General features: G+C 43.2%; 1 protein-coding gene across 1 annotated transcript in view; it reads left to right on the forward strand.

Moving 5' to 3' along the window:
- The first annotated feature begins 5,378 nt into the window (after nt 1-5,378).
- The window catches only part of LOC106569883 (synaptotagmin-11), a 40,798-nt gene continuing 33,263 nt past the window's right edge, over nt 5,379-12,913 (forward strand). Inside the window, exon 1 of the mRNA XM_014141596.3 lies at nt 5,379-5,751. Coding sequence (XP_013997071.1) covers nt 5,718-5,751 — 34 coding nt within the window. The 5' untranslated portion in view covers nt 5,379-5,717. The remainder of the gene's footprint in view (nt 5,752-12,913) is intronic.

The following is a 12,913-nucleotide window of genomic DNA, read 5'->3' on the forward strand; positions in this document are numbered from 1 at the left end:
GGTTACTTGCTACTGTGATTCCTGAAATGCAATTGCTGTTGGAGTATTTTTCGAATCAGAAATTATACTTTTGTTACAGTGTTTGCTAGCTCAGCTGGTAAACTAGTCTGATTGACCACTAGCTAGCCAGTTAATATAACATTTTTTTTTTCTAAAAGTATGTTATATTGAACAAAAATATAAACACAACATGCAAGAATTTCAAAGAGTATACTGAGTTACAATTCACATAAGGAAATCAGCCAATTGAAATAAATTCATTAGGCCCTAATCTATGGATTTCACATGACTGGGAATACAGATATGTATCTATTGGTCACAGATACTGTACCTTAAAAAAGGTAGGGTGTTGAAAATGACGGACCAAGGCGCAGCATGTGTTGAGTGCCACATATTTATTTAAAGTGAAACTACTTAACAAAAACAATAAACCAACAACGACCCGTGACTACGTGGTACAAACAATATCCCACAAACACAGGTGGGAAAAATGGCTACCTATATATGATCTCCAATTAGAGGTAACGATTACCAGCTGCCTCTAATTGGGAACCATACAAAACACCAACATAGAAATGTTGAACTAGAACACCCCCTAGTCACACCCTGACCTACTACACCATAGAGAACCAAGGGCTCTCTATGGTCAGCGCGTGACATAGGGGGTGGATCTGAAAACCAGTGAGTATCTGGTGTGACCACCATTTGCCTCATGCAGCTCGACACATCTCCTTCGCATAGAGTTAATCCAGTTGTTGATTGTGGCATGTGGAATGTTGTCTTGCTCCTCTTCAATGGCTGTGCGAAGTTGCTGGAATTAATGAATGAATGAATGATTATTATTTTTTAACCCTGTCAAATTGCCAGTTGGCGATTAATTGACACATAAACAAACATTACAATATTTCACTGTGATAATTCAGTAATAATTCTTCTTCCGTTGTTTTCTGCAGTGCGCATCGCATAAAGAGGGGAAAAAATATATAAATAAATAATAATAATAAATAAATAAAATAAAAAACAATACATGATAGTAATCATCAAACCTTTGACAAATTTAATCAAGTATGCCATTTTAGGGTTAAAACAAAAATGTGAAACGTCTGGGAGGGCTCAAGGAGAGAGTTGGGAAACCCTGCCTTCGTGATATCTTATTGGGACAGTGGCTGTTCGTCATTGGTGCTGGTGGCCCGTGTTCGAGACCTGCTACGGGAGTCACACAACTCTCACATTCTTAGTTGTCATTATTTTCCAACAGTTACAACACCCAAAACTATCTAATTAATCTAATTCAAATCTGTTTCTCATCTGTAGGATGACCTCTTGAGCACAAATTATGTTGAGGTGGTAGAACTGACCAAATGAAATGAGGGTCTTATAACCCATTCCATTCGACAGGTAACTCGCCCAATAGAGATATACAATGTCAACCCAAATTTGCAATATGCATTATGATCGGGTCGGATGCAGAATTGATGATAACTTGTGTGCTGCCAGCATGTGGGCAAGATTGAAACAAGCCCAACCTTTATTTACGTTGGACCTTGCAGGTTAACCTGCAAGTAAGCATGTACTCCATGTATATCATGTGTATATGAAAAATGAACAAACTTGAACTTAGAAGGGAAGGGTGAGGGCATACAGAAAGAGAGGGGAAAAGATGGCCAGCTTTGTGGTTAGATTGTAGGTGAACAAAACATTGAAAATACAGGTAACTGCAAAATAAAGGAAACACCAATCTAGTGTCTTAATAGGGCATTGGGCCACCATGAGCCACCAGAACAGCTTCAATGCACCTTTGCATAGATTCTACAAGTGTCTGGAACTCTATTGGAGGGATGCGACACCATTCTTCAATGACAAATTCCATCATTAGGTGTTTTGTTGATGGTAGTGGAAAACGCTGTCTCAGGTACCGCTTCAGAATCTCCCATAAGTCATCAATTGGGTTGAGATCTGGTGACTGAGACACACACACACACACTTAAATCCCCCTATGCTCCTTTGAAACCCACTCAAAGTAATTGAGCTCTCTTCTAGCCATGGTAGCCAAAATAATGGGCAAATTGGCAATTTTTTATGCATGACCCTTAACATGATGGGATGTTAATTACTTTATGAACTCAGGAACCACACGTGTGGAAGCACCTGCTTTCAATATACTTTGAATCCCTCAGTTACTCAAGTGTTTCCATTATTTTGGCAGTTACCTGTACATAGGACCTTAATTTACGTGTCCTCAAATGTTATGTAATCTTCAAATCTCACATTAGCTGGTAGAGCTAACAAAAATGAATAAGAAGCTAGGTTTCCATCCAATTGGAGACAGATTTTCATGCGAATATAAAAAATCTGCATAAAAACAATATGCGTAATTTCCCAACAGAAATGTGTTTCCATCAAATTCACTTGTTGCGGATAAAATACTGTGGGCGATGGCATAGTGCACATAAAAATAACTTTTGCAGTTAAACTTCCATGTACTGAATAAAAAATGGAAGTCAAATGGGTCTCCATCGCATTTTCAACTCTACTGATGGTTTTGCCACCAAAAAAATGCCTTATATAGTGAATCTGCCAACTCTGGTATTTGCATGTGCGCTCTAGCAAACAGCTCGGAGATCTAGTGCAGGTTTCACAGCAGGTTGATGGCACCTTAATTGGGGAGGACGGGCTTGTGGTTATGGCTGGAGCGGAATCAGTGGAATGGTATCAAATACATCAAACACATGGTTTCCATTACATTATTGGGGGGGGGGGGGGGGAGGGTTAAAAAACAGTAACTACTGTAATTGAGTACTGGCAGTGTCTGCTTTAGCAGGAAGGTGAAACTTACCTGAAAAATATATAATATCTCAATGTTGTAATCCGAAATGTTCATCTAAAAGTGCACCAAATTGATGGATTTAGCTGTTGAAATTCCATATTTTTTGTCCAGGGGAGGAGCCCCTCAGACCCCCTACTGGCTTTGGGCTAAGCCCTGAATGTCTTCAAATCCTAGAAACGCTTTGGTCTTTTGACCAATCACATCAGATCTTTTCACATTAGATCTTTTTCAGAACTGATCTGATTGTCAAAAGACCAATTAGTGAAAAAAATATCAGAATTGGGCTGTCTGTCTAAACGCAGCCATGGTGGCGTAGCCGAAAGATCAGAATGCCGTGAACCTAGAGGTTGTGGGTGGTGCCGGAAGACAAGATGGCGGAAATGGATGCTGAGTTCAAATCAAATAGCGCTTCGAGTAAAGTTGGTGAGCCTGTGGCTCAGTTGGTAGAGCATGGTGTGTGCAACGCCAGGGTTGTGGGTTTGATTCCCACGGGGGGCCAGTACAATTTTTTTTTAAATAATAAATGCATGAAATGAAAATGAAATGTATGTATTCACTACTGTAAATGACTAAAATGTAAATAAATGTTGCAGGAATCGGACCTAGGCCTAGCGTTTTGAGCGAGTGAGAGAATATTATTTTGATAGCAGGCCTGATCCCAATGACTCGACTGCCCCCGCATGGAGAAAGAGAACTGCTCATTGTCAGGGAATCAAATCTAATCAAATCTAACTTTATTTGTCACATGTGCTGAATACAACAAGTTCAGACCTTACCATGAAATGCTTACTTACAAGCCCTTAACCAACAGTGCAGTTCAAGAAGAGTTAAGAAAATATTTACCAAATAAACTAAAGTAAAAAATAATAAAAAGTAGCACAGTAACATGACAATAACGAGGCTATATACAGGGGGTACCGGTACCGAGTCAGTGTGCGGGGGTACAGGTTAGAGGTAATTTGTACATGTAGGTAGAGGTGATGTGACTATGCATAGATAATAAACAGTGAGTAGCAGCAGTGTACAAAAGAAATGGAGGGGTTGGTCAATGTAATAGTCCGGTGGCCATTTGATTAATTGTTCAGCAGTCTTATGGCTTGGGGGTAGAAGCTGTAAAGGAGCCTTTTGGTTCTAGACTTGGCGCTCTGGTACCGCTTGCCGTGCGGTAGCAGAGAAAAGTCTATGACTTAGGTGACTGGAGTCTCTGACAATTGTATGGGCTTCCCTCTGACACCGCCTATTATATAGGTCCTGGATTGTAGGAAGCTTGGCCACAGTGATGTACTGGGCCGTACGCACTACCCTCCGTAGCGCCTTACTGTACGGTCAGATGCCAAACAGTTTCCATACCAGGCAGTGATGCAACCGGTCAGGATGCTCTCGATGGAGTAGCTGTTGAACGTTTTGAGGATCTGGGGACATATGCCAAATCTTTTCAGTCTCCTGAGGGGGGAAAAGGTTTTGTCGTGCCCTCTTCACAACTGTCTTGGTGTGTTTGGATCATGATAGATCGTTGGTGATGTGGACACCAAGGAACATGAAACTCTCGACCCGCTCCACTACAGCCCTGTTGATGTTAATGGGGGCCTGTTCGACCCACCTTTTTCTGTAGTCCATGATCAGCTCCTTTGTCTAGCTCACATTGAGGGAGAGGTTGTTGTCCTGGCACCACTGCCAGTTCTCTGACCTCCTTCCTGTCTCATCGTCTCATCGTTGTCGGTGATCAGGCCTACCACTGTTGTGTCATCAGCAAACTTAATGATGGTGTTGGAGTCGTGTTTGGCCACGCAGTCGTGGGTGAACAGGGAGTACAGGAGGGGACTAAGTACACACCCCTGAAGGGCCCCAGTGTTGAGGATCAGCGTGGCAGATGTGTTGTTGCCAACCCTAACCACCTGGGAGTGGCCTGTTAGGAAGTCCAGGATCCAGTTGCAGAGGGAGTTGTTTAGTCCCAGGGTCCTTAGCTTAGTGATGAGCTTCGTGGGCACTGTGGTGTTGAACGCTGAGCTGTAGTCAACTAATCATGAGGCTCATTTGAATTTCCTGACGCAACAGGAAAATTCTCAGTGGAAAAAGAGTAATCAAGTTAAGATCCGACATCTGTAGGGGTTAAAAATTAAAGTACATCAACTTATCAATTAATTTTTTCCAAGTTGGTTACTATGCTGTGAAAAAGTTGTATTTCATTAGTCCAAAAAAAAGTTATAGGACAGATGCTCCTTTTCTATGTCCTGCCCTAGCCCTATCCCCATTAGCCAATGCCACTGCTTTGTTGTCATTCGCCAATTCTTGGTAGCGTTGCTTTCTCTGGTTGGTTTGTGAGGGCAATTCTCGGTAACTTCGTGGTAGCGAAGGGTGATATGATTGGATCTCGCTACCAGACATTTCCAAGGGAGAATCTCATTTGAGATTCCTTGATTCCTTAAATCCTATCTTTTCTCCTCTTTAACAAAACCCATTGGATGAGAAGGTCAGAGGTCCCGCCCCTCTGACCTTCTCATCCAATGGGTTTGGTTAAAGAGGCGAGAAGAGAGCATGCGAGGAATCAAGAAAATTCTCTCTTAAACTTACCGTTGTCAGGGGGGTCCTCGAGGCTGGTTGTAGCAGTCTTGCTCAGCAACCGCACCCGACTTGAGCTCGAGACAGGAGTGTGCTGAAGCCAGCGCAATTGCTAGAGCATCCTTGAGAAGCCACAGAATCACAACAATAATTTCGGTCTGAGGAAAATACGACGGTCAAACATCGTCGCTTCATCGCCCGGCTGATATAGCCTACTGACCTAAAGAAAAAGCGTAGGGACAATATCATTCATGGAAATAAATTAGAAGCCTGCGAGTCTAATTTGTTTTTTTGTTTTTTTTGGTGGGACAACAGCCTTTTGAACCCCAAAATGGCTGAGATAACCAATTTAAGACCAGCATATGGTAAGACATATTATTAAATGTTTTTCCTCGTGATAAATAACATGCAGACAACTGTTTTAGGCTAACCGAAAAAAAAAAAGAAGTGTTTCTCAGATTTTCAGATTCTAAATGGTGTCTTGTTGGCCTAACAAGGCTGAAAGTCTCGGATGTTATTCTGATAATTAAATACAGTAGCTTTGATCCAACAGCAGGAAGACATCAAAAAGCCCCCTAGAATATGGGAAGCCTCTTTAAACTATGTGGATTTAGGGTGCATGTATTTTTTATCAACAATGTTCAGAGGGGAGAACACAGACCTATTCTAGTCGTTTTAAAACTGAGCATAGGCCTATTGTCTATGTTTAATTGGTTGGGATTACAAATAGGCCTATACATGAAAATGTATGGTCATGCGTGCGTTAGTTTCCGGCAGTAGCCACTATTGCTTCGTCATATTGTGTCTTGTAGGGAGGAATGTTGGCAGGGGATGTGGACTGAATGAAAATGTGCCTTTTGACATTTATATACAAACAAATATATATTGACTTCTGGTTAATGTCGTGCGCGGTACAGGTTTATTGTTAAGGGTGAGACCCGGTTGGAAGACACTTATCCATCCTTCTCGAATGGCTTTTGACTGTGCGTGTGGGTTAGAGAGGATGATGACGTTCAATCTATTCTAGAGGCTTGGCATCAACTGTGCAGGACTGCCAGCTCTTCTATTATTTTAAAGAACATCTACCCGAATTGCTGAACTGGACCCTTGGTCCATAGCATAACAGAACATTTGGGTAGGGTGGATGATGGTCTGTCACGTCTGCCCAAAAACCTCACTCGCTGGGCAATCAATTTGCGTGCTCATTGTAATCTAGTTAAGTCACCGTGGGATGGTGGGAGGCATTGATGGATGTTTTGCCAATAGCCTAGTGCACCATGCTCCCGTGTCAGAGTTAAAGCATCAACTATGGGGCTTAACTCTGGGCAGAATATGTTATTATTTGGAGAATGAGTGGACAAAGATTTCAGACTAGCTACACCCAGTCACATGCATATATTTAGCCTACTGTATAAATATAAGGCTTACACCTGCAATTACTCAACAATCGATTACACAACAACCAGTGCAGACAACTAACAGGACAGGATGAGACATATCACATTGACAAAATCAGTAAGAAACAGTCAAACTCCTCTTTTCCAAACCGAATAGTCTATGAAAATAAATGACCTCCTGTAGAGATTGTTGTGTGTGTGCAGTGAAGGGTAGAGGCGCTAATGTTTGTTTGTGTCTGGAGTGTTGGAGCAGCTCCTCAGTGAGAGGGCGTGGGGAGTCTAATTACACCAACAAAAGGACTCTGTTATATTTTCTCTTCATTATCAATTTATCTGCATTGTTAAATTCATATTAGCATAATTCCTCTCCTTAACAGATAGCTATCTCCCAGAGCAGCTTTCATTGCTTTTGTTTTGATTCATGGGTGGATTTTCCCACCGAGTTGAGCCCAGTGCCAAAGCTGGAGGGAACAGCTGCAGTGTACCCCACCTTAAGGATTTTCACACTACTGAGCTGAGTCAAACCAAGCTGTACTGAGCTGGCCTGGTTATGCATTCCCTATACTTGCAGTAACTGTTCTGGAAAGGATAATGACCCCTTCCGCTTTACTTCCGTATCCAGTCCCATACCGGTTTGAATGGGCTTCAAGATTATATAATGAAATTCATGAGAAAATAAAGTAAATTATTTATACACACACACACACACACACACACACACACACACACACACACACACACACACAGTACCAGTCAAAAGTTCATTCAAGTTTTTTTCTTTATTTGAACTATTTTCTACATTGTAGAATAATAGTGAAGAAATCAAAACTATGAAATAACACATGGAATCATGTAGTAACCAAAAAAGTGTTAAACAAATCAAAATATGTTTTATATTTGAGATTCTTCAAAGTAGCCAGCTTTTGTGTTGATTACAGCTTTGTACACTCTTGGTACTCTCTCAACCAGCTTTACCTGGAATGCTTTTCCAACAGCAGTCTTGAAGGAGTTCCCACATATGCTGAGCACTTGTTGGCTGCATTTCCTTCACTCTGCGGGCCAACTCATCCCAAACCATCTCAATTGGGTTAAGGTCGGGTGATTGTGGAGGCCAGGTCATCTGATGCAGCACTCCATCACTGTCCTTCTTGGTCAAATAGCTCTTACACAGCCTGGAGGTGTGTTGGGTCATTGTCCTGTTGAAAAACAAATGATAGTCCCACTAAGCGAAAACCAGATGGGATGGCATATCGCTGCAGAAGGCTGTGGTAGCCATGCTGGTTAAGTGTGCCTTGAATTCTAAATAAATCACTGGCAGCGTCACCAGCAAAGCACCCACACACCATCCCACCTCTTCCTCCATGCTTCATGGTGGGAACCACACATGCGGAGATAATCCGTTCACCTACTCTCCGTCTTACAAAGACACGGCGGTTGGAACCAAAAATCTAAATGGTCTAATGTCCATTGCTTGTATTTATTGGCCCAAGCAAGTCTCTTCTTCTTATTGGTGTCCTTTAGTAGTGGTTTCTTTGCAGCAATTCGACCATGAAGGCCCGATTCACGCCGTCTCCTCTGAACATTTGATGTTGAGATGTGTCTGTTACTTGAACTCTTTGAGGTGCAATCTAAGGTGCAGTTAATTGCCGATTTCTGAGGCTGGTAACTCTAATGAACTTATCCTCTGCAGCAGAGGTAACTCTAGGTCTTCCTTTCCTGTGGCGGTCCTCGTGAGATCCAGTTTCATATTGACCATCATTGATGGTTTTTGCAACTGCTACTGACTGACCTTCTTGTCTTAAAGTAATGATGGACTGTCGTTTCTACGGATTGACTGACCTTCTTGTCTTAAAGTAATGATGGACTTTAATTTCTCTTTGGTTATTTGTGCTGTTCTTGCCATAATATGGACTTGATATTTTACCAAATAGGTCTATCTTCTGTATACCACCCCCACGTTGTCACAACACAACTGACTGGCTCAAATGCATTAAGAAGGAAAGAAATTCCACAAAATTATATTTTAATAAGGCACACATGATAATTAAAATGCATTCCAGGTGACTACCTCATTAAACTGGTTGGGAGAATGCCAAGAGTGTGCAAAGCTGTCATCAAAGCAAAGGGTGGCTACTTTGAAGAATCTCAAATTCTTATTGGTGTACTTATTTGGCATTTAATTTTTTTAATTGAACCTATATTTAACTAGGCAAGTCAGTTAAGAACAAATTCTTATTTACAATGACGGCCTACCCCGGCCAAACCCTCCCCTAACCCGGACGATGCTGGGCCAATTGTGCCCTATAGGACTCCCGATCACGGCCGGTTGTGATATAGCCCGGGATCGAACCAGGGTCTCTAGTGACGCCTCTGGCACTGAGATGCAGTGCCTTACATGCTGACCAAACCGGATGCCTGCATGCGCCATCGTGCGCATGTTGATTCTGTACCCCCACACCAGACACGATCATGACATGCAGGTTGAAATATCAAAACAAACTCTGAACCAATTCTATTAATTTGGGGACAGGTCGAACAGCATTAAACATTTATGGCAATTTAGCTAGCTAGCTTGCTTTTGTCCTGGGACATAAACATTGGGTTGTTATTTTACCTGAAATGCACAAGGTCCTCTACACCGACAATTAATCCACAGATAAAACGGTAAACCGAATTCCTTTCTCGTCATCTCTCTTCCTTCCTCAGGCTTCTCATTTACTTCTTTGGACTTTATATGGCGGTTAGCAACCAACTTTACGGTGCATTACTACAACCGACTGGAGTGTAGACGTCAGTTCATCGTTCAATCACCCATATGCTCCTAAACACCAATAAGGAGATGGGAGAGGCCAGACATGCAGCGCATTGAGCGTCACAAACAGAACCAATTTCTATTTTAGCGCCTGGCCACGCAGATGCTCGCCTCAGCGAGCGAGCAATGTGGGTGAAATGATTGACTAGCACGTATGTGTAAAGTTGCGAGCGGTGTGGTCAGCATGTTAGACCGCTGCGCCACTCGGGAGCACAGTATCCTTATGTTATTGCCTTTCTTTGTCTCTTCGGGGGTACATGTCTTACTGAGGCAGACTAGCCTGGATGAAGGGGTGAGCTGACAGTGACACACAGTCCTACCCTACCCTCCTCACCTCTCTTCCTCTCCCTCCCTCAATCTCTGTACCTTCTCTCTGCAGTGTGTGCGGCCTAGCCGGAACAGCGCTTGTGATTTAATGCCATAGTGACTGGTGTCAGAGTGACAAGCCCCTTTCTCACCCAGTGGTGAAATACAGCACAATCCACCTCAGGACAAGATGTCTGTCTGTATTACTTATGTTCACCGAGATATCAGGATGAAGAAACACACAGAGAAAGCTAACGTTGTGTGAAAAGTGGTTTAGATAGTCTTTTAGCTTAGTCCTGTGAAGCTGAGCTGCAGTGATTTACCCCGGCGTGTTGATGGCAGTAGGGGAGATGGATGTTTCCTCTTTGTTAATGTCTTACTATGTGACATATGTTGTACATGTAAGAGCGAAAAGAGATTGCTTACAAGAACATTTATATGAGTGTTTGGGTTATTTGAAAAATTCTTGAGACAGATGACTCTGTGTAGTGAAGGTACTTCAGAATGTAATGTTTCCAAGCACATTGACGTCACCTTTCAGAAAGTTAGCGGTCAGTCCTGAACGGGACGGTTTGCCACTTAAAGGGTAGGAAACATGAGTTTTTACTCACCAATGTAACAACACAGTGTGGTCAAAGACTTAGTAACTTAGTTGTAGTCACGACCTGGTTACCTATAAGTACAAACATAGTAATGTTTTTGGGTTATTACTAGGGTTGCAAAATTCGGAGAACTTTCAATAAATTCCCTGGTTTTCCCGAAATCCCGGTTGGAGATTTCTAGAATCAGGAGAGAATAAGCAGAAAATCCGGAATCCTCCAACCACGATTTCTGGAAAACAAGGGAATTTATTGAAAGTTCCAGGAATTAACAACCCTAGTTACATATTTATTGACTTATTTCCAGATAACTTCTAAAGTACCCTCAACGTCATATGGAGGATCTACTTTGTGCTACCGAGTTTAAGCTAGCTAGCTCAAGCTGGCTAATGTTAGCCACACCTCATGCTAGTCATAGTCTTTGTGGCTGTGTTATCTAGTTGTTATCTAGTGGGAACCCGTTAGCACGGCAGGCTCTGCTGCTTTATTGCTGTGGGCTCAACGAAAGCGAAAATCATACCTGCTTGCACTAATGGTATAGTACCTCGTCTGTTCTCCTTTTTGTTTTGTCAACTTTTGGCATGTTCTCTGTTAAGTAGGCTACGGGAGTTTTGTAACTTTTCCCACCTCAGAATCCAGATAGCTTAGTGCTTGTGTGCTATCTATTTTGCAGGTAACCTAGCGGTTAAGAGCGTTGGTTCGAATCCCTGAGCCAACTAGGCGAAAAATTGGACCATCTGCCCTTGTGTAAATATACTGCTCCAAAAAATAAAGGGAACACTTAAACAACACGTCCTAGATCTGAATGAAATAAATAATCTTATTAACTACTTTTTTCTTTACATAGTTGAATGTGCTGACAACAAAATCACACAAAAATAATCAATGGAAATCCAATTTATCAACCCATGGAGGTCTGGATTTGGAGTCACACTCAAAATTAAAGTGGAAAACCACACTACAGGCTGATCTAACTTTGATGTAATGTCCTTAAAACAAGTCAAAATTAGGCTCAGTAGTGTGTGTGGCCTCCACGTGCCTGTATGACCTCCCTACAACACCTGGGCATTCTCCTGATGAGGTGGCGGATGGTCTCCTGAGGGATCTCCTCCCAGACCTGGACTAAAGCATCCGCCAACTCCTGGACAGTCTGTGGTGCAACGTGGCGTTGGTGGATGGAGCGAGACATGATGTCCCAGATGTGCTCAATTGGATTCAGGTCTGGGGAACGGGCGGGCCAGTCCATAGCATCAATGCCTTCCTCTTGCAGGAACTGCTGACACACTCCAGCCACATGAGGTCTAGCATTGTCTTGCATTAGGAGGAACCCAGGGCCAACCGCACCAGCATATGGTCTCACAAGGGGTCTGAGGATCTCATCTCGGTACCTAATGGCAGTCAGGCTACCTCTGGCGAGCACATGGAGGGCTGTGCGGCCCCCCAAAGAAGTGCCACCCCAACACCATGACTGACCCACCGCCAAACCGGTCATGCTGGAGGATGTTGCAGGCAGCAGAACGTTCTCCACGGCGTCTCCAGACTCTGTCACGTCTGTCACGTGCTCAGTGTGAACCTGCTTTCATCTGTGAAGAGCACAGGGCGCCAGTGGCGAATTTGCCAATCTTGGTGTTCTCTGGCAAATGCCAAACGTCCTGCATGGTGTTGGGCTGTAAGCACAACCTCCACCTGTGGACGTCGGGCCCTCATACCACCCTCATGGAGTCTGTTTCTGACCGTTTGAGCAGACACATGCACATTTGTGGCCTGCTGGAGGTCATTTTGCAGCGCTCTGGCAGTGCTTCTCCTGCCCCTCCTTGCACAAAGGCTGAGGTAGCGGTCCTGCTGCTGGGTTGTTGCCCTCCTACGGCCTCCTCCACATTTCCTGATGTACTGGCCTGTCTCCTGGTAGCGCCTCCATGCTCTGGACACTACGCTGACAGACACAGCAAACCTTCTTGCCACAGCTCGCATTGATGTGCCATCCTGGATGAGCTGCACTACCTGAGCCACTTGTGTGGGTTGTAGACTCCGTCTCATGCTACCACTAGAGTGAAAGCACCGCCAGCATTCAAAAGTGACCAAAACATCAGCCAGGAAGCATAGGAACTGAGAAGTGGTCTGTGGTCCCCACCTGCAGAACCACTCCTTTATTGGGGGTGTCTTGCTAATTGCCTATAATTTCCACCTGTTGTCTATTCCATTTGCACAACAGCATGTGAAATGTATTGTCAATCCTTTTTGCTTCCTAAGTGGATAGTTTGATTTCACAGAAGTGTGATTGACTTGGAGTTACATTGTGTTGTTTAAGTGTTCCCTTTATTTTTTTGAGCAGTGTATTTGTATGAACATAACAAGATTCAACAACTGAGACATGAACTGAATAAATTCCACAGACATGTGACTAACAGAAATG

This window comes from Salmo salar, chromosome 14 (genome assembly GCF_965601325.2).
Source record: "Salmo salar chromosome 14, fSalSal1, whole genome shotgun sequence".
Taxonomy (NCBI): Eukaryota; Metazoa; Chordata; class Actinopteri; order Salmoniformes; family Salmonidae; genus Salmo; species Salmo salar.